The 23,103-nt window shown below is 31.8% G+C and overlaps 2 protein-coding genes across 2 annotated transcripts in view; one reads left to right on the top strand and one right to left on the bottom strand.

Moving 5' to 3' along the window:
• MS3_00005410 (uncharacterized protein) overlaps positions 1-17,163 on the top strand; it is a 41,009-nt gene extending 23,846 nt beyond the window's left edge. Inside the window, exon 2 of the mRNA XM_012942015.2 lies at positions 17,041-17,163. The gene's annotated coding sequence lies outside the window, so the exon portion shown is untranslated. The remainder of the gene's footprint in view (positions 1-17,040) is intronic.
• MS3_00005409 (uncharacterized protein) overlaps positions 1-23,103 on the bottom strand; it is a 58,711-nt gene that overhangs the window by 7,023 nt on the left and 28,585 nt on the right. The window contains exons 2-3 of the mRNA XM_051213483.1: positions 21,777-21,859; positions 15,240-15,342 (exon numbers count right to left, since the gene is read on the bottom strand). Of these exons, the coding sequence (XP_051069464.1) occupies positions 15,240-15,342; positions 21,777-21,859 (186 nt within the window). The remainder of the gene's footprint in view (positions 1-15,239; positions 15,343-21,776; positions 21,860-23,103) is intronic.

Genomic DNA, 23,103 nt, shown 5'->3' with positions numbered 1-23,103 from the left:
TACTAGAATTGAACATTGAACAAGAGCATGCGCGAAATTGAAAACTATTTAAGATATTTAAATTTCGAACATAAATTATGTTGAACCATTTAAACATAGAAATATATAGTGAAAAAACAGAACACTTTGTTCAATGTTCATTATTTATTCGAATTTATTTGATTTCTCAAGTAAACTTTACATGCTTTATAAGCAAAGAGGGATTGTAGATAGGAGTGGAATCTGCAACGCATGTTTCGTCTTAGCTGAGACTCATCAGCTAGATGTACCTGCATCCTAGAGTTTATGTTCACTCTGGGATTTGAACGCTATCGTGTTATCTACTTAGCTATTAAGTCCTGATAGCTAAATGCTTGTACAATGGGGTGAAGTTTAAATTTACTTGGTGTTGTTTGCTTGTATCTTCCCATTGTGATTTAAGGCATTATCGAGGCAATGTGTATAGGATGCATATATGCCAACAAGTGACTGACCAGTTGTAGTCTTAAAGAACACCAGTTTAATCTAAACTTTACCTGATTCCAATAATGGTAAATAGAAAAGATTTTCCACAGTCGATTGTAAGTACTGACAATAATATGAAGAAATTTGTTTTCCTGTTTAAAGTTTATATTCTTGTTAATATATTTACTCCAATTAATTTATCTACAATTGTATTCAACGATCTTAAAAAGTCTTTACGAACAAAAATAAAATGATCAACAATTCAATAGTGGATCATAGTTTACTCTCTGAGAACAATTCGAACACTTCACTTCTATATGAAGTTTGTGCTGATGATGTCGTTTAAAAGAACGATGAAAGCTCCATGACCAAACCATCCAGCTCAGAGAACAAAACTTTATCAAAATCATTCACCTGAGCTACAAATCTTCTCCACCATCTCAACAATTGTTGTATTTGGATGCAAAAATCAACAGCTTACAAATAAAGAATGATCGATAGATATGTGAAAAATATTGGAAATATGATTATGTATTTCTAAGTCAAAATATTTTGTACAGAATATGACAATTATGTAAGTATCATTACTAACATTTGGCTTCATGATTTCAAATAAATCGAACATCAGGGGGATGGGTACTTATAATAATAAAACAATGGTATATTTGTAATATCTCACTGACTAGAAAATTGAATTACTGATGTGTTGTGACATTGTGTAATTTTTTTTCTTTAAAGAAAGTAAATAACAGAATTGAAATTAACATAAGTATAGATAGTACAAAGGAACAAATAAAACAAAAAGGCCTAGTTTAAGCTTATACATGAAATTATCTAAAAAATAAATGCATCTATCATAAAAGACATAAACTTTGTGGTTTAATTTACACAGAATTCAATTGAGTAAAACTAGAATTTATGGTCAATAGACGTTGACATAAACAAGACATAATTAGTTACGTTAAATACCATTGAAGTCCTTGTCAAAAACCATAATACTATGTGGCTTTCTCTTTACCAATAATTTTTTACAGATTATTGATTAGTTAGTTCGGTTACAAGCACGATTATGTAAGATAAACAGACATGGTCTCTTTCAGAGATTTCGTTTATTTTACCATGTGATTTTCTGGCCAGAGAAATCATAATAATGAGTTCTTATAGACTGTAGTCAATATCAATTTTAAATGAATTGTTTACAATTGGTTGATCATTGGGTTGATCATGTGTGTCACATGCTTCTTAGTGCAGATCGGATTCTAACGACTAGATTACAATTTTCTGTCAGCCTAAGTGATTCATCATCGCGTGCACTACGTCGAAGTGTAGGTTGGTGGTTGAATGTAGTCGACAGGATACCCTAGATCTAGGTTTCGTACTATTTGGCACTCGTTAGCAAGAATCTGACACAAATGAAATTGTTCACCATCCAGTGATTAATCAGTTGTAAATGCATCTCAGTCCTACAGGAGATCAATTTCAGCTTAGTGGTAATTTCTTCAACTGTGAAGTTGGGCTAAACGCGATCAAATGCTCAAGGGAGCGTCAGAGTCCTCAAACTTATAGACACACCTGGCTGAAGAGTGTCGAATAGCTCAAAACCTAGGTCCAGAGTTTATAGTTGATTACATTAAACCATTACGTTTGCAGATTGTCTCATGCACAAACTATTAGCATGGTCTTCACGGACATAAACTATTGGATAAATCTAGCAACAATTGAACTATTTATTCATTATATATACATATGAAATAAATGAAAGTGTATTAAATCATTGATACCACTACGAATTAGTTTTTCTATGGAATTTGTCCATAAGAACAGTAGTCTGATTTTTTTTCTTTAATACCGACCAGTCTATAATACATCACATTTGATTGTTCTTTATATGGTCTGAAATGTACCAAAAATAAAAACCAAGAATAGACTTGAAAATTTAATTTAATTTTTTTCGTATCGAGTGTTTTCTTCATGCTTTTGTTTTTGAAGACTGACATGATTATGTAATCGTTTTCTCAGTATGAACAATTAAATTTAGAAATTGGATTGTAAAAAGGCATTTAATTCTACATTACAATTACAGAGTTTTATGGTTGCTTTCAATAGTGTGTGTATCTGTTTATCCTAATGTTCACATGTGTAACTGTGTATACTTAACTTTATTTCAAACTCATCAAATAAAAAATTCTCTTACAGTCCTAAGTTAACCGAGTAAATAATTCAGACTGTTTAAATGATAAGGTTATGAGTAATACTTGAATGTTGAAAACTGAAGTGATTTTAAGATGAAATGAAGTTCTAAAGTATTTTATTGTAATATGCTTTTTTGTTTAGTGTATTTACAGTATTCAACTATATCGGTTAATCATAGTTATGCAATAAACTAGATAAATATGCATACATTTTTTCTTGACTATTTAACAAACTGGGAATGAAATCATAATGGTAACTTGTAAATGAATGAATATACATAGATCAAGTAAGACGTCAAGAGGAGATTTCTAAAAGTAATTACCTAACATTAAGTGATATTTATTGAATCATTTGAACTAGAAAGAATTGTAAAACTATTTTAATCTAGTTTTAAATAAACATAACTGTTCATCTAAATGACTCATATAAGATCCGATTTTCATTCTTTAGGTTTCGTAGTAATTCTAAACTTTCCAGGTCAATGAATAAAGATCAGATTGTCAGATATTTCAATTGAAATTAACTTCTACACTGTTTATTCTTTATTTTTAAAGAGTAGTTGAAACATTTTCAATCTAATACTATGATAAGATGAAAACACTAAGTTCAACGAAGGTCTCTCGTTTCTAGAATTATAGATATATATGAACAATGAATTAACCTGATAGTGTATTAGAAAGCTTTTGATACTAAATTATCAAGTGTAAGTGATAACAATAAGAGACTGACCATGTGCAAATAAAGTTTATATAAAAGTAATGAGATAGCAATGAGTTATAATGTGAATGGAGTATAATAATTCATTTTTTTGACAATAATTAATGGTATATAAAGGGTTAAATGAAGTGATATCTGAAAGCATTTTAAATCAAATCATGAGGATTTATGGAATAATTAAAGACATAAATATTTTCAGTAACGAAATAAAACAAAATAATAGTAATAATAATGGTATAATGTCGTGGTAAGGATAAGGATATGAAGTACATCCTTCGTACACACAATTCAGGCTTTATTTCACAGATGTCAAACGCTTCGGATGTTTTACAAAGTTAAATGACAAGAAATATTAGTCAATTTGAACTATAGACAATTATGACGTCAGCCTGCGTAAGAGTAGAGTCATTAGGAGGAATTTCATATTCAAGGACAAAAATTTAATCTCTTTCCTCTCACCTTCGTAGAGTCACACTGAAATATGTTGTCATTTACTAGTTGAAAGCAAGCACTGGCTTCAGCCTATGTATCTTGCTCTACAAGAGCAGGTAAACCGGCAGATGCACATGGAGGCAAACAAACGGAGGGGCTCATACTTTACAGATATGGGAAATAAACTTTTGTCAATGAATGTTATTTGTAGCTTTAGAGCATAGATCCATCTTTTAATGGTTATGGAAACTCGACTAAGTACATCAGAAGTTTGCCCGCTTCCAAATTCTAGATTTATACGGAAATATTTCTTTTTTTCAAGCGGGATTTTTAGACGCTCTCTCAACTTTCTTTATATTCTTTTGTACCAAGAGACTCAGATAGAATCTTTCATTCAATGATTTTCTTAAGAGCCAAAGTTGTTCCACAACTCATTCAGCACTTCATATCCTACGCATTCGCTAATCTATTATTCACATTACTCTCAAGTCATTAATGAGTAAAATTTAACATAAATATGTATATAATCGTACATCCTGATAATAAAGTCGTTAAAAAGAGACTCCGCTAAATTTCATATTTCCAATATTTAAATAGGGTCTGCATATTTATTGAAGATATTTATTTATTATTTATTTATTTTAACACATAAATATTGGCACAAAGTAGCGCTGAATGTATATGCGCCACATAGGTCACGTGATTTCCGTTTGGGCTGTGATACTGCCCGGGTGCCCAAACCGAAACAGGTGGTTTTCTTGGGGGGGCCACGCCCGAAGCATTCAACCTACAAGTCTGATCCACAAGGCAGTGGAGCAACGTAAGGAGATGCATTCCCATGGTAGCCGGTAACGAACGATTGGTTCATACGCATTTGTTCCTTCAGGATACTGGAGCCAATGTACACCATTGGTTTGGAATCAGGGTTTTCCAACTCCCCTGGGTGGACTCTCCATGTCCACCAACCAGGTTAAAGCACCGGGCGTTCGCTTTTCATCCTCTCAATTTCGTAAACAACACCACTTCACGAGAAGACAGTGAGTAGGACTTCCCTGGAAGAGGCTATATATGCGTGGCCATGTGAGAGCACTTCGAGAGGGAGAGCGGACTCTCCCCACTCTCGGCCGTACCAAGGCATTTGGGGGCTATTGAAGATATACAGTAAAATCAATGTTCTTTATTTCTGCCTTACTCTACTTTAAGCCATATCAATTACATAATATTACATTTTTAATTAACTGCATCAAATAAAATTTATTCTAAATCAGATAATAAATTACATTGAATCCTAATGTCCCCAATTCCAATACTTCATATTATCTTTAATATTAAGTATAAAAGTACAAAATTCCACTCATTTAGAGAAATTTAAAACAGAAAAGTTTTCGATGATAATCAGCTGATTACTAAAAGTTTCAGTTAAATATTCATTAAGCATATTATTATCCATTAAGACATTTTGATTCATTTTACAAACTGAGATAGCAATAGGGATTACAAACAATAATAATAATAATAATAATAGTACTAGAAGTATTTTCTTTGTATCAGGGATATAGTTATCACAACCAGTAATTGAGATTTTGTTTGTTTTTTTAAAATCCAAAGAATAAAGTGAATATTTTAAAGTTCAGTATATTTAACATTTTCCCTAACTGTCTATAATTGGTTTCTATAAGTTTTAAAGAACTATTCATTGAACATTTACATTCATATATAAATATACATTAACATACTTTATTGTAATTATATGAATTGATAAATACTAATGTAGTTGAACCATTAGTCTAACTGATGACCAATATATTATAGTATCTATTACCTACATTTGAAAATATGTGTGTGCTTTCATAAGTTCATACGTTATGGGACTGCAATTGTAAAAAGTACAGAATAAGAAAGAAAAATATTCATTTATTTCTATACTATCCGTATTATTGGATATAAAATTTTCGCATATAAATATATATATCATGATAATAGCTTCACAGGATGCAATCTCAGAAAATATGTATAAACCATAGATTAATCAATCTGTTTTATTCTATAGTAAAACTTTGGATGAAACAGTAAATATGAAGGTTAATTGTATCAATTCAAAGTTAGACTGATTCTTTCACTCTAGTTTTCGAATATTTGTAATGATATGACATGTAATTTGCCATTTTAACTGACTTAATTTCTCAACAAATCATAATTGACCAATAAAGCTATAGAAAAATGAAATTTAATGTTTAAGAAAAGAGTTTACAAAGTCAATAAATGAGATCAATTAAAAAATTTTTTCACTGTCATCACAGTTAGGAAAGCCAAACTGTGTTAATGTCTAACTTCAAGCAAACCACGAAACTGTGCGATCATCTTCTATTGTCTGAGGCAGATACCTGCCCCTACCTGACACGGATTAGCTCTTGCGTACAGGATCGTGGATGCTCACTACTGAAGAGACACATACTAGGACGACACAGCTGTCCAATGCTTCCAGGTTTTCAACAGTGGTTTAACATCAATTGATTCATGATCTCAATCAAAAAAATTTAACAAGTTTCACAACTCTGTACTAATATATGAAATAAATCATCTCAAAACACGTATTTAAAAAAACAGGAATTTGTTTATGATCATCTCATTAAACAAAATAATGGAAGTAGTCCATTTCAATTTCTGTTTACGTCTAATGGATCAAAGAAACATGGCTAATTATTTTGTTATTGTCTCAGTATGTATATAGTTTCTTGCATGTGTATATATAATGATTAATCTATCATGCAATGATCGTAATTAAATCTCAGCGTGTTTATCAAAAAGAATAATTAATTCATACTTAGAAATTAGCACTATGAAAAACCAATTCTAAACACACATTTCACTTTCATTTTGAAAAATCCTATCAAAAGAAACAGAATGAGATTTGTTAATGAACCAATATCATAGGTTTAACCAGGCGTGTTATGATGGTTAAAAAAAGCTTGTGTGAACAGAATATGTTTGTTTTAGCTAACTTGAATCCTTATACTACAAATAAAAATATCGTGCGCAGTTGATTAGATTGATAAGTGAATCACATCACTGAGAATTGGTAAGTATTACATACCATTTTTAAGCTAAGTGTTTGCCATGATTTATTCGGGAAATAAACAGTTTACTAATAAGGTATCATTACTAAGGTTTGATTTGACCAATTCGAATAAATCGATCATTGGGTAGATTGTTATAAATAAATAATATATTTGTAATATCCCAATAAGTTGAAAAATTAGATTTTCTGACATTTCGTGACCTAGCATAAGCCATTTCTTCAGAGAATAAATAATCAAATTTTAATTAATTCAAGTTTAGGTAGTACAACGGAACAGCACGAATATTATGTGATCGATCAAAAAACAGGTCTGAATAAATCAATGTCATGTCATTTCAGTAAATTTATGTGTACGTATGTGTATGGTTTATTCAGACCAGTTTTTTTTTATTGCCCAAATAATATTCTTATTGTTCCGTTGTTCTATTTAAACTTGAATTAATTTTAATTTGGTTATTTATTCTCTGAAGAAATGGCTTACACTAAGTCACGAAACGTCAGAAAATCTAATTTTTTTTACTCATTGAGATATTACAAATATATTACTTATTTATAGTTTACTAATAACTTCGTAATTTATCTTGACTACTGAATTCGATTGACAACTTTCCATGTTTTACGTCATGAATTCCTATTTTACTCCCGAAAAAAACAATACAGATTAAACCATTATATCATTTATATTTAATACAGAAAACAACCAGAATTCAATCAAATTGTCTTCCATGTAGGTCGACTGTTTTAATTATTCAATGAAGACCATTTAAAACATACAAATCATACAATCTTTAAATTACTTTCAGTTTATTTAAGGAGGAATGAAGTTATTATATTTCTGTTTATCATTTAAGTCATATGGTAATAATTTCTAAAATGTTAACTAAATTAGAAATTATTGTTTATACCCAAATCTATTTCAGCACTACTTAAATCATCTAGAATAAATGTTGACTTTTTGTTTTGTTATTTTTTTCTTTATATACAATAACAAAAATAATGACTGCTGATCTAAAATTACTGATTACATTACATAACATTACATACTTATAAACACTTATTAAGTAGCAAAGAAAGGTTATCCTAAGGTATTTCAATATTCATTATCATTATAATGTTATAGGATAGGAAATTGTTCAACTGTAAATATAATAATTTTAACTGATTACTTTATACGAAATATAGGAAAGTTTGTTTTTGTGTGTGTGTGTGTGTAGACGTAACCATTGCATTAGAAAAAAGAAACCCAAGCATATTCACACTAGTTACACATTTATGCTTTTACAGTAAACCTAATATAACACAGTAAAAGAGATATTTGTATATAAAATATATATATTACATACATTACCCTGATAGTCTAAATAGTGCTGAGGTCAAATAAATATGTCAATAGTTCTGACACTTTTTTGACCTTAGAAAAACATTACAAGCGTTTAAAAAAAACATGAATAGTTAATTATAGGTCGACTTTATTTGTGTACAGATAAGTTTACAGGTATAAAAATGTCCATAACTTTGATATTCCAGTTCGAAAATTAGAAAGTAATTCATCTAATCTAAGATAAAAAAATTTATAATATCTTTCTTCTATTGTATGCGTTATCGTTCAAAAAAAGAAAAGTGAATGGAGTCCATCGCTGCTGAACGAAGCCATTATTTCTATATTTGTTATGAAATAAAGATTCAAGTCATGTATAACAGCTTTAAAGTCTTGTATATTACGTAGTGGGTGCCAAACAACTGATTTGACTGCAAAGGTACTTCAGTTATAAATATCAATAAAAAAAATAGTGCATCTTGTGCAACCCTCACCACACGAAGCATATCTAGTAAATAAAACTGACTAGTTACAGTTCTTAAGATCAACAACGATAATATTACAATAACCCTTACAAATGGATTGGAATTCATTCCGTTGCACAAGCCAATGTCTGTCTGGACTCAGTTGGTAAGTGGATAATGTGTTTGGATTTTACAATGGAAAGTACTGCGTTCGGAGTCATTGTACAAACATCAATCGTAGAGTGTAGGTATATTCAGGTAATGAGTTCTAAAGAGGATGAAACCCACTTTGTGAACTCAGATGCTAGTTACGATCCAATTCCGTCTAAAAGTAATGAGGAATGTTTGAAGAAGGTGTAGTGTCAGTTATTATATTAAGCCCATATACCTTATTCTAGCTTTCGGACATCCCATTCTATTCATTCTACTTGAGCCATACTTTGACCTTGTTATTTATTCGCTTATCAATCTAGACTGTTTTTATATGAGCGTATGTGTGTGCCCTTCTTATTCCATTAATCACATGTCTGTAGCTTTATTTTGTCTGACTATAAATATTGAGTAACGCTTGACTAAAATGGAGTTGGCTTCCCAGCCATCTTCCCTGCGTGTCATTTTGCTCTACTCTGTTTCATTCGCTTCATATACAAAATATATGTATTCACAAATCAATTCTCGTTATTCGACTTATTTAATTCCGTTATTGGCTAACGCGATTTAAGTCGAAGATTATATACGAGAATAGGCGATAACAATCATTCGTACGATCTTGGAGTCAGATCCACGGGCCACTAAAAGGGAATCAACTATGCGAAGCGTTTTTATATGATCAAACTCATCAACATAGTTCATAACTTGCACTTACCTAAAGACATAAAATGCAGCTACTGACAATCTTATGTAAATAACCATTTCTCGTATTCAAAATACTTCCGGCTAAGCATTGTATACGCCCAATAATGATATAAGTATTTTATTCAATATGAAGCAAACAGTATGGTTTATAAACCTAATAATTTTGAGATATAATTTTTAAAAAAATAGTTACATTTGGAGATATCTACAACCTTCAGTATAGTTAGCGCCCAGTAGTTTGTGCGATCAGTTTTTCAAATATTAGTTTACATTATCATTTCTTATTTAGAATGATAAAAATCATTTGGAGTTTTATTTAGCGCTTTCGTAAAATCTCATACGAAAGTAATAATAGCCAATGAAGTGAATAATCATTTGTGTTCTATCTGCTTAAAAGACCATACATTGAAAGAAAAGATTGCAAAGATTATATGTAGTTTGTTTGGATGCATTTCATAGTCTAATATAAAAATGAAAGTGGCTATGATAGATTGAAAATTCAGTTGGTTTATTTCTTTTTTTATTGATGTCATCAATGGATCAATGTAAGATCACCCGTAAAAACCTGGAAGTACTGGACGACCGTTTTGTCCCAGTATGTGATACTTCAAGAGTGCGCATCCACGATTTCTTAGAGCACTAATGAGAAGCCGTAACCAATGGAGTTCAACTGTGTCTGTTATGAGGCAGTTACTTACCGAAGACAATAAAGGATGGTCACGCAAAATCGTGGATTGCTTGAATTTATACATTATCACCATTGGATGCTGACTCAGTTGACCATTTCTTTATACATGTAATATACGTAAAACAATATAATGTTGTTCATTTGGATACAAAACAATAAAAGAAACAACACATACTTAATACTGAGTAATAAATGATAATATCGGTAAAGCAAGAGCAGCATATTTACAACTGAAGAACATCTGGAACTCAAAACAACTGTCAACCAACATCAAGGTCAGGATTTTCAATACAATTGTCTAGACAGTTCTACTGTATGGGGCGGAAATCTGGAGAACTAAGAAAGCCATCATCCTGAAGATACAGGTGTTTATTAACAGTTGTCTAAACAAAATACTTCGGATCCGTTGGTCGGACAATATTAGCAGCAATCTAATGTGGGAGAGAACAAAGCAGATCCCAGTGGAGGAAGAAATCAGGAAGAAGCGCTGGAAGTGGATAGGACACACGTGGAGGAAAGCACACAACTGCGTCACAAAGCAAGCCCTCACATGGAATCCTCAAGGCCAAAGGACGAGAGGAAAACCAAAGAACACATTACGTCAGGAAATGGAAATAGACATGAGAAAAATGAACAAGAATGGGGTGGAATTAGAAAAGAAGGCCCAGGATAGAGTGGGTTGGAGAATGCTGGTCGGCGGCCTATGCTCCATTGGGAGTAACAGGCGTAAGTAAGTAAGTAATAAATGATAATATTTTTAGAAGGGGTTTCGTGGGGATTTTTTTAGAAATTTCAATAGTTGAAACCATGAGTCAACCTAGAAGCACTGTACGGCCGTTTCGTCCTAGTATGGGACTCCTCAGCAGTGCGCATCCACGATCCCGCTCCCCGCGAGATTCGAACCCAGGACCTGCTTTTTTCACGCGCGAGCGCTTGACCTTATTTTTAGATATCTATGGGTTCGTTACTTTTATAAACCATTGAACACCTTCCTAAGTAGTAATAAGTCCACTGCTTCATTTTCTTCGCTTTATGGTTTTCTAGGTTTTTTGACAAAACATACTTGTGTAAAGTCTTATCTCACTTTTATTTCTATCCGTTCAGATCAAAACATAATCTGTTCTTTTTGGAAAAGCGAATCGTTAAGTCTTTTCTTTTTAATCAGAATAAATTATACTAACCTGTGTATTATATGAGCATCAAATGAATCAAAAATATATGTTTCGCAAATATTATTAACATTAAATTATTTTATGTCGAATATGATTTGTAATAATTTAAAACATATTATATTCCACATGAGATCTTTAACTATTACGTCATAGTGAGTGTATTAAACAAAGTTATTTACACTGCATAATGATATTTGGTTATTTCATAAACTAATTCATTTGTATAACGTTTCTTTTTCATACCATAATTGTCATTATCTAATTAAATTATTTTGACTTTGAAAGTCTCAATACGCTTTAATTACAATATAGATATATATAGAAATGAAGTAAAATTTATACAATTTTAAGTTACTTGTTGTAAGACACAAAATCCTATCACATAATCCATGCATAGCAACTAGTAAGGGATGGAAATGGGATAATTTATTCTCTTTAATTATTGTTCAATAAAACAATACTAACTTCATTTATACGAATATTCGTCAAGATTAAAACGAATAGTTTGACAAAAATTGGGCGACGAGTATAGGGAAGTCATTATATGTGAAAATTATATTTGAAATAATCTCAGCGATTGAAATTTAAATAATTCCAACGTTTCGTCCAGCTAACTTGTCTGGACTTCTTCAGAGTAATAGACAAAATCATCAAAGAAATATATAACTTTCAACAATCAATACTAACGTCATTCAAATTTAATAAGTTTTACTTTAATAGAAGTTGCATATGTTTTAGTGATTCAAATCTTTTATCATTTGATAGTTATTAACTTTAATTCCAAATAAAAAAGAAATTTCTTGTTTCTTAATAAAAACAGTTTGTTTTTTCTAGGGTAATTTGTTTCAACCAGCCTATTTCACATGTCCTCAATTTCTTGTATGTGACATTATTTGAACTATTTTTGTAATATGTATGGTTAAGGTTATTTCTGTATGGAGTGGCCATAAAGTGATATGTATTAATTGATAGTCGAAATAGTATGTTTTATAAATACTTTTACCAACCGACGTTTCTTTTCCATAAATATTATTCCAAGTAAAAGTGATCATAAAGTTGACATAAATCAATCTCCCTTATCCCATTATCAAAAAAAGAATACAATTATTGAAAACGTAAATTGTTATGCCTTTCTTCACTTTTACCCCCTTATATATATATACCCGAGGTTATAAGAGAATAAGTGTCAGCAGTTTTTACAACTTTTGACAATGATCACTGACAGACGTTAATAATCAACTACCCTTTTAAATGTTGGAGCAACTGTACACTAAACATTTTTCTGATGGAAGCTTGCCAAAAAGTACAAACACTGTAGATTTTAGTATCATTGCAAGATACTAAATATTCAGTTGCACATATATTTTTAAATATAAAAATATTACCATACTTTAGTCTTTTCGAAAATTTATTTTATTTTATACGAAGAAAATGGTAAAAGTTGGTTGTATATTTATGGAAAATGATAGCTGTCTAGTGTGATTTATTTTGACCATATTTTAGATAAAATAATTAGTTATCTCTGACAATATATAATTTACATTGGCAAATTTGTTTTAGTCTACAGAACAGGATTTGATCAGAAGAAATTTAATGAACTAAACTATGTGAATTATTTTTCCAGGTCTTTCAAGACATGGATTTGAGCACTCGGTCATTATTTCAAACTGTTAACATTGAATATATTCAGATCTCATCATCACTTTTTGGATAATCGTTGTGTTTATATTTATAAATCATTTATATTAGCGTGGAACCATAATGAATGACTGATCATTGCCGTATCCTTAATTTATATGTAACCGAAAAGAATTTGTAGTTTACCAAAAGTTATCGTATTTATTAATTTATAGTTACCTTTACCTTCTTTTTCCCTCTGTCTTTCATTTACAAAATTCAAAGTACGTTTAGTATATTTGACCCTTGTACAAAAATTCCTCATCTTCATTTGATCACAATAACAACTTCGTTTTAGTCAAATGTTCATCTTTTATTTGTGGTAATTATATCTAGTTATGTTATTTAAATGTTTGAAGTTTTATCAATTTAGATATCAAAGCAATCGTTCTTTCTCATACCGTCATTATTATGATTATGACAACTGACATCATTATCACAATGACTTTATCATTGTTACATGGTTGATAATGCTAATTTTACTATTTGTCTGCCGTAATCATAATAGTTTACATATATTTCTTTTGGGTTTTGTACGTCACAGTTAATTCTGAATTATTTTGTCTACAAAATGAAATTTTATGAATATAGAAGGTAATTATAATTGCTTTTGATTGAGATCATGAACCGATTGATGTTAGACCACCATTGGAAACGTGGATCTCAATCAGAAACTTAACAATCTCCACAACCCCTAAATTGATAATTACCATGTGGTCACTAGTGACATGCTTCGTGAAAAAATTCTCGGTGTTCTAGTGAGAAGCCGTGACCAGTGGAGCTAATCCGTGTCGGGTAGAGACAGGTATCTACCTCAGTACAATGGAAGATTGTCGCGTAATTTCCTGGATTGGTTGAGGTTAGACATGAACACCATTAGATGCCTGCTCAGTGGTCCAGTAGGTTATACTGAAGGCCCTGGGTTCGAGTCCCCCGGGTGGGATCGCGGAGGCACGCTGCTGAGTGCTTCCATGTTTTCAATGGTTGTCTAACATCAATCGGTTCATGGTCTCAATCAAAAACTTGACAAACTCCACAACCCGTAAACTGATAATTATAATAACGCCGTTGGATGCCAGCTCAGTGGTCTAGTGGTTAAGTGCTCGCGCGCGAAACCAGTAGGTTCTGGGTCCGAATCTCTCAGGGGGGCGAGATCGTGGATGTGCACTGCTAAGCAGTCCCACAATAGGACGAAACGGCCGTCCAATGCTTCCAGATTTTCAATGGTGGTTTAGCTTCAACTGACTCATGATCTTAACCATTGAAATTATAATTGTTTTTTTTTTTACTTTTAAACTAAATGGCTTTATAGATGTAAAGCAGAAAATTGCGTTCGGGAAAAACTTCATTTGTTTCTATATTTCAGCGTGTAATTAGAAGATTCAATCGGTACTAAATGAAATGAACTCACTATATCATACAATCCTTATTATTCTTAGTTTAATGAATGAAGAAGCAATGGAAAAAGATGAAATTCAAACGAAGCATTGATTAGGTGATAATAATAAATAAAAATCAAATGGATATGCTGGTAAGGGGGGGGGGAGAAGGTTAAAAACATATTTCAACGCATTATAGAGTACATTTTGAGATCAAGTATTTATGAGAAAATATTAAATCGAAACCCATATTTAATTTGTTGGTTTTGTATCACTATGTAATACTTTGTATTATTTATTATTTAAGACCATTGGTAGACAAAAGAGAAACAGAAAATGAATGTTTTCAATGGTTCTCTAATTGTGAATAAAGTAATCATTAGATAAACAAAAGTTCTTTTTTGTGTTTGCTCCTAAGAATAATAAATTATAAACAATAAATTGAAGTATTGTATATGTAGTGAATAGGTTGTAAGTTTATACATTTATTCTCTCATTCATAAAGACGAAATAAAGGTACATCATATCCGTGAAGACATTTTTCATTATTAAAGATTACATGTTTCATTGGTTATACTTAAATAATGATCTGTTAAGAACCTGAAAATAATGAATACAATGCATTAATATATACAACTATAATTGGTATATTATACAGGTAGTTGATTAAATAGGACAGCATGTGGGATACTGTACTTCTAATCTTTTGGACCTGTTTTCATATTCCAAAATAATTTGTAAAATGTACTTGAATAAATAAATAGCTGTCAATATATATTCATCATTGAAATAATAACAATACCGGGCAGACTCAAACTAACCTGTTATCAAGTATACTTCACCTAGCATTGGACCAGTTTGAAATCGATCACAATTATATACGATTTGTCGAACAAGAGTTGGTTGCATATAATGTTTAATATCCTATAAAATTAAAATAAGAAATAAGTTGAGTGGCTTTCATAATAAAAAATGGGATACATTTTATTTATAAAACATAATAATATAGAAATTCAGGAATAATAAAGATAGATTTTAAAGTGGGGTTATATTAAGAGCTTTCTATATAGTCTACTTGAGGATTTTGATTCTGTAGTCTAGGAAATGATTCTTACAGTCTTGAATGCTGCTACTGATATGCGAATGTTTTAAGAAAACTAGACTATAAATATAAGTGGAAGACTGATATTAGGTGGGTGAAATGTACACAAATAATGAATTTTTCTTGTCAGCTTAAAATTTGTCTAAACAATAAATCATTACTTAATTCATATCTAATAGATCTTTCATTTTAGGAATCATTGAATCTGAAGTAACATGCAGTTTGTCTTCTTAAACAACATAATGAACAACCTATATACTTTTAGAAAATGTGAAAGCCTCTTATTTTTAATAATGAATAACTAACGTGATCCAAAACGTTTGATATCAGTATTACTTCAGACAAAAAATGCTTACTAACTAGATCATTATTAGTAGAACAATAATTTCAAGCAGTTAGCATAAAAGACTAAGTTTTGGTTAGTGACGTCTTGCCTAGCATTTATTTGACCAAAATTCGAGCATCACATACATTTTTAGTGGGTTTGTCCAACACCTCGAAGTGTCTAGGAAGCCTATTGCTGACACCGAGTACGACAAACGTACTCTGGATAGATTATCCCACTCTATTCATCTCGGACACACTCTTTTCCCCATTTAAGACACTTCAATCCTCATGAAGTCAATTTCTACGAGCGTATGTACATTGGAAGTGATAGCTCTACTGAAGCTCAGTTCTTCAAGAATAAACAAAACAACTAGGTTTGGTAAATCTCACATAAAATCAAGTTGATTATTTATTTGCAAGTAATTTTTTCTAGTGATTATAACAAATTAGTCAGTTTTAATTTCATACAATATTCTTTTCATTTAACGTTAAAACGGAAGATTATGCTCTATAACAGATCTTAGGTAATCATACATCCTATTAATAGGAATTTACATAGTATTTGCTTCTTGTCCCATTACTTTATACTAGACTAAATTTGAACAGTCAACTGTTTTAATATGGTCAAAACAAACCAATCCACGTAACAAAATGTCTAATCTGTTTTAAGATTGAAAAATAAACTTATATGAGAGTTCTGGTTAACAAACTGTGATATATGGGACAATGTAATCGGTGATTGGCTAAGGTGCAAATTTAGAGATATCCGGCTAAACCAAATATAAAGGCCTGCCTTATGTATAAAACTGATTCCATGTTTTGTGCTTCAAGTTAGCTTGTTGACAGCTTAATATTCTGTTGTCTTGGTTTGTTTATAGATCTCCAGTTTGGGTTGGATAAATGAGTCAAGTGTATTTCGGGGATTTATTGGGTCTATTATTCTAGTCCTCAGTCTAATGTTTATTCCTACTTATCTAATCATCTGTTATTATGTATCAGATATGTGATTTATAATCGATAAATGTGCTTAATGTTGCTCTTTATTTCAGTATAGTTTGATTGTGTGTTTTAAGTGACATTTCAGTCTTAAACTCAAATTAGCCTAGCAAACATTTTAATCTTAAATTCTATGTGAATTACACTGTAATATCAAAGTTTTCAAATACATTTGGTTTCATCAAAATATTTTGTAGAAAGAAAAAGGAAGAAAGAAGAAAAAACCGTTCTAATTGTCAGTAGTTTTCTCAGTTCCACTATGTTATTCACTATGTGTATTGAAAATATATAAAATGAATAGCTTTTTAATTACAATTATGCAATCAATATTTTTATTACACTTTATATTATAATTATGTATTAAGACACAAATACATTTCGATTTTACTAATGATGGTTTACTGTATAAAAATTATGATTTTGTTAAATTTCACACCAATAATAATTAAAGAGACGCGGTCTATAATTTTGTTACATATTAAATAGATATCTTGAAGTAGCATGAATGGTATATTAGTTTTTGTTGTCACCTGTTATGTCCCGACAAGAATAATGAATGGTAACTTTTGGAATCAACTAATGGACCAATACTTAACGTATATTGCTGTTGCATAATTATTAAGTAACTAAACTATGTATATTCATATTCCTCTTATTATAAGCTTTATTTTGACCCATAAACTATTATTATACGTCTTACCATTCTTGAGTTATACCCAGTATATTAATTACTACCTCCCTCATTCACAGCCACATCTGGCTAATTCCTGTACAAATGTTGTTTCATATTTTATTGGTACGTTGTGGTCTGTTTGATTGGTATATAAACTCAGTATGTTTGAAATATAATGATTCATATTTCAGAGGCTGAGACTGGTGTTCTGGACTTAACTGGCTGGGCTAGGCGGTAAGCAGGATTAATCAGGACTCTAGGCTGCTCGCAAATGTTTTACGCGTCCTTGATCCGATCGATAATTCGCTGCTTCTGATTACCGGCTTTGGGTTATAACATCACCTCCAAATGAATCAAACCTAGCATTCATGAGTTCAAAATTTATTGCTTAATTTTAAATATTTTGAAAAAAATATTCGCTGTAATATTTTGGAATTATTATTAGTAGAAACTAGGTGATGGATTTCATCGCATTTTTAATTTATTAGGCTAGAAGGTCTTTGGTTCTGTTATTTACCATCTACACCCAAATTCTTGAGAGAAATGGGCATGGAAACTAATTTTAGACTAATCAAATATTGAAGTGGAAACAAGATTAGATATTTCTGAGGTATTAATTCAAAAGATGTTTCACAGTGAGAGATGCTAATGAACTAAAGTAATATGTAATATATTTCGAAAAACAAATATAGAACTTCGGTAGGATAAAAGTATGTCAATATTAACTGATATCCAATCATGTCTGCCTTTTAGATACATAGCCTTACTTTTGTTTGAATGTGGCTAACGGTGTAATCAAGAAAGTACCTGTCGTCTCATTCTACACTCATCGGATGGATATATAACAGTTTAAAGGTTCAATATAAGCATTAACATTGAGAAGCACACATACTGTAAATTGACGAGTTGAAAACAGAAAGAAACTTGCTTCCTGAACTTCACTACCAGACATATTCTAGGTCTTATAAACATCCAGCCTATTATTGTTTCTTTGTCTTAATAATTTTGATAAATCATACAGTTATTCACAAAACATTTATATCTACATAAATTTTAATTTGAATGTTGCTATATAAGACACTTCTTTATAATCTGATATCCCAATCACATTAGTCTATGAATTAAAAATCACTAATTACATTTACTCGTAGACTAATACAGATTATTTATTTCTGTATATCGGTCTAATCAAAGACATTAGTAGCTAACAGATGGTTTTTTATTATTCTTATGAACAAAGATTTATTCAACTTAGCGTTAAAATTAACACGATAAAAAGTAGTTATTAAAAAAAATTTAGTTCAAAGAATATCGAATGGTGATAGAAAGACAATAAACAGTATTCTCTTAAGACTTGGTTCAGACAAAAGTTACGTAGAGCTGATGTAATAAAGACTAGTTAATTCTGGCTTTCGTTTAATCGTAAATTAATCTTCTATTTATTTGTGTTCGGACCTCCTCGTTGTTGATGTTAAGGTTTGAATTTTTTTATCAGGTCTCATGTGGATTGTGTTTATTTTGAATGAACATCTGGATATCAATAAATCATAAGCTATTAAATAAATATGGACTCTTGTTTCATCTTAATCGCGACTCGTCAGAAGGTTCTGTCCGCACTCGAGGTTAATGTTCACACTAATTCTAAAACCTAGTATGTTTCATTGTAAATACTCAATACGTTATACATTAGGCTATGCACTATTCATGTTTTACTTAAAAACATGACCATTATCGAGTTGATCTGCCCAAGATGATTCTATTCCACAAGAGATTGATCGAAAGTCAATCCCTAATATTAGCAGTGAGAAGATTTAAACACTTGCTAATTGATAGAAAGTTCATATCTGTTGCACTAGCAAGGGCGTATCTGGACTCAGAAGCTTAATTTATAACTCATCGACCATTTGAAACAAACATTATTATGTTCATGTCTAGAAGTGAATATGTAAATTAGAGTGCAATTACATCCTGTTGGCAAGTCATAAATAGGATGAAACATTTCGCCTGGGCTCGAATGCTAATCAGAGGTAAGGAAAGCTAAAGCGAAATTACACTGTAGTCTAGCAGAAGGTCAAATGCAATTTGTGTGAAAATAGGTACAATCTTGAATCAGCATAGATAAATATCATGCAAACCAATGTTTTAATATTTAATCTGGGGATCTAAATATCGCCCTTAAAGGACCACGACAACAATTATTTAATAATTTCAATGGTTAAGATCATGAGTCAGTTGAAGCTAAACCACCATGGAAAACATGGAAGCACTGGGTGGCCGTTTTGTTCTATTATGGGACCCCTCATCAGTGCTCATCCACGACCTCGTCCTCTGCGAGATTCGAACCCAGGACTTACTGGTTTCGCGCGCGAGCACTTAACCTCCAGATCACTGAGCCGGCATCCAACGATGGTAATGTCTAACTTCAACTAATCCACAAAATCGAGCGACACATCCACCATTGTCCTCAGTGAGTTACTATCTCACAACTCAGGAGTCCCACAATAGGACGAAACGGCCGTCTAACGCTTCCAGGACCACTGAAATTATTTAATGACCTGAAATTAAAATTCTGACCTTTTGTAAGATGTATTGTATTCACTAAATTAGAAGAAAAAACTACTACGGGTTAACGTAACTTATTAAAAACACATGCTCAATGTCTGTTAGAGCATCCCAATCAAAATTCAATTAAGAATGTAATTTAAATATCCTCAAAAGAATCATAGGCTTTTTTATTGTTAATGGCTTTTCCAACATTATGTTTTATTACAATATAGAATTCTCAGCACAAGATATTTCAACAAGTTTCTTTTACAAAAAACAGGAACAAAAACAAAAAAGAAAGTTGAAAAAGGTCACAAAAAAATCTAAAAAAACTGTACAACATCCCAAATTATAGACATGTTAGGAATGCAGGTTATTGAATAGGTTAACTTTAACAACCTGTTCGTCACAGAGTATATTTGCTAGGTAAGGTATTGTAGAACTTCTATACTTTTGCTTGCGTGCATGGATTTTAATGTAATTACGTCTCGTTCTACCAGAAGATATACAAGGAGAAAGATAAGAGTGAAGGGGATAGCTAGTATCTGATAAAATAACACCTGCCAAGAGTTTGCATGGTTTTAAATGTCTATCCACAACCATATTAATTATGACCTCGAAAGATTCACCACACATCTTGCTAACTGCCTTCAGCACTCTCTGCAATACAGCAAAGTCTTTTCTCAAAAGCCCGGGAAAGAATAATGGAGAACAATGAAGAATAATAGGTAATATGCAAGAATTGACAAATTGTAAGAGTAAATGACGAGTAGTCCCAAGAGCATACAATCTCTTTATGTAGTGAGTCAGACGGAAAACGTTCTTCGATAACAGTATAACGTGAGACGACCAGGAGAGATCAGGGGAAAAGGTAACACCAAGATGATTGAACTTCGACATTGTGTTTATCGAGGAGTCTCCAATAGCACAAGCATTATGGGATCTCAAAGTGGTGTTTAGATGCCGTTTATGTCTCATGCTAAAGTTAACGGCTTGACATTTAAATGGATTAAGTATGAGACCATTAACAACAGACCAACAATCAATACGACACAAAAATCATTCATTTCATTCGAGTTTATCAAAGTAATTCAATGTAGTTAGTATCTGCGATAGAACTTAAACTATCCGACCGTCAACTAACGATATTTATATGGGTTTGTGACTGAAATAAGCGCAAAAATTACTATGATAAAGGAATCGTCAACCAAGCATAGCAGCTGTTTAGAATGTGTAGGGAATTATTGTTGATATATATATAAATATCTCCCGAACTATTTAAATAGACAGTGTTTTCAATCTACTTCTATCAACGGCTGTATTTCAAGATAAACTCAAGTCTACTAAACTAATTTTTTGAGATATGAATCATCCTGAAAAGTGATTTGCATAATAATTACATGAGAATTTATTAAGGAATTTTTGGATTTCCTTCAAAATCCTACTTTCTACAGTCGATTTTTGGGGGGGCATCTTTATCAATCGGGAACGTGCTATAATCAAGTAGGTGAAAAGTTAATCAGGATATTCATTTTTGTAATGTACAAGGTGAGTGGAATTTTTTAAAAGTGAAAATATCACCTTGTGATTCACTTGAATATGACGCATAGCTTAAGTTTCAAGCGTTTTATTTAAATTAAGGTAATAACAAACTGTAACACTATCCAAATACATAATATCATGACAGTAAATATTTCATACACTCAATTAACTCACCTTGTATACTTGATAGATATAAGCTAAGTAGTGGCGTTGACCATTAGGTTCCACGGATTCTTTGTAAATATAAACACGTAAAACTGAAATATAAATATAAACAACGGTAATCAGTGACTCACTCTAGATAGATTCAAAATCATGCCATATATACTTTCAGAAACCGTAGAATAACCTCATTTGCAGGCAATCTCAATTTACAATTTAGTAAAGACTAATATTTAAACATAGAATATTCTTTTCGATAAATTCTCTTCAAGTTCTACAAATCATATATCCAAATTAATAATCCGAAAAATGAACAGGTCAAGGGCAAAGTATATCGTTTAAAGCGTGCAAGTTCAGGACTGTCAAACAAAATAGAATAAAATTGTTTACATTGATATGACTTACATAGAGTGTTGATTTGAATCAGATTATATGTTAAGTGAAAATTTAAGATCCATAATCAGAATAAATATGAGTCAGAGAGGATGTGGGACACCGGGAGAGCCTTCCAAATTGCTGCAGAAATGAAGAGATACAACCTAGAGGTGCTTGAGATCAGTGAAACACATTGGACGCAAGTTGGACAACAACGACTAGCTTCAGGAGAGCTTCTGTTATACTCCGGCCGTGAAGAAGAAAATGCCCCACATACACAAGGAGTTGCATTGATGCTGTCCAAACAAGCACAAAATGCACTTATAGGATGGGAATCTCATGGACCAAGGATCATCAAAGCCTCCTTCAAAACAAAGAAAGAGGGCATTAAAATGAACGTCATCCAATGCTATGCGCCTACCAACGTCTACAATGAAGACGCTAATGATCAATTCTACAATAGGCTGCAGTCGATCATCGAGAAGTGCCCAACAAAGGACCTGACCATTCTGATGGGAGATTTCAATGCCAAGGTTGGAACGGACAACGCTGGATATGAAGACATCATGGGACGACACGGATTGGGAGAAAGAAACGAAAATGGTGAGAGATTTGCAGACCTATGTTCCTTCAATAAACTGGTCATAGGCGGCACCATATTCCCACAAAAACGCATGCACAAAACCACATGGACTTCACCGGATCACACCACGCAAAACCAAATCGACCATATTTGCATCAACAAAACGTTCAGGAGAACTATAGAGGACGTGAGAACCAAGAGAGGAGCTGATATAGCATCACTTGCTGGTTGCCAAGATGAAACTGAAACTCAAGAAGCACTGGACAATGGAGCGGACACAAGAAGCACCATCACAAGGAATGGATCACTGTTGATACACTGGATAAGATTCAAAAAAGGAGGAACAAGAAAGCAGCAATCAATACCAGCCGAACAAGAGCA

This window comes from Schistosoma haematobium, chromosome 3 (assembly GCF_000699445.3).
Source record: "Schistosoma haematobium chromosome 3, whole genome shotgun sequence".
Taxonomy (NCBI): domain Eukaryota; kingdom Metazoa; phylum Platyhelminthes; class Trematoda; order Strigeidida; family Schistosomatidae; genus Schistosoma; species Schistosoma haematobium.
Note: the sequence above shows the minus strand (reverse complement) of the source record. Positions and strands in the feature narration are given on the sequence as shown.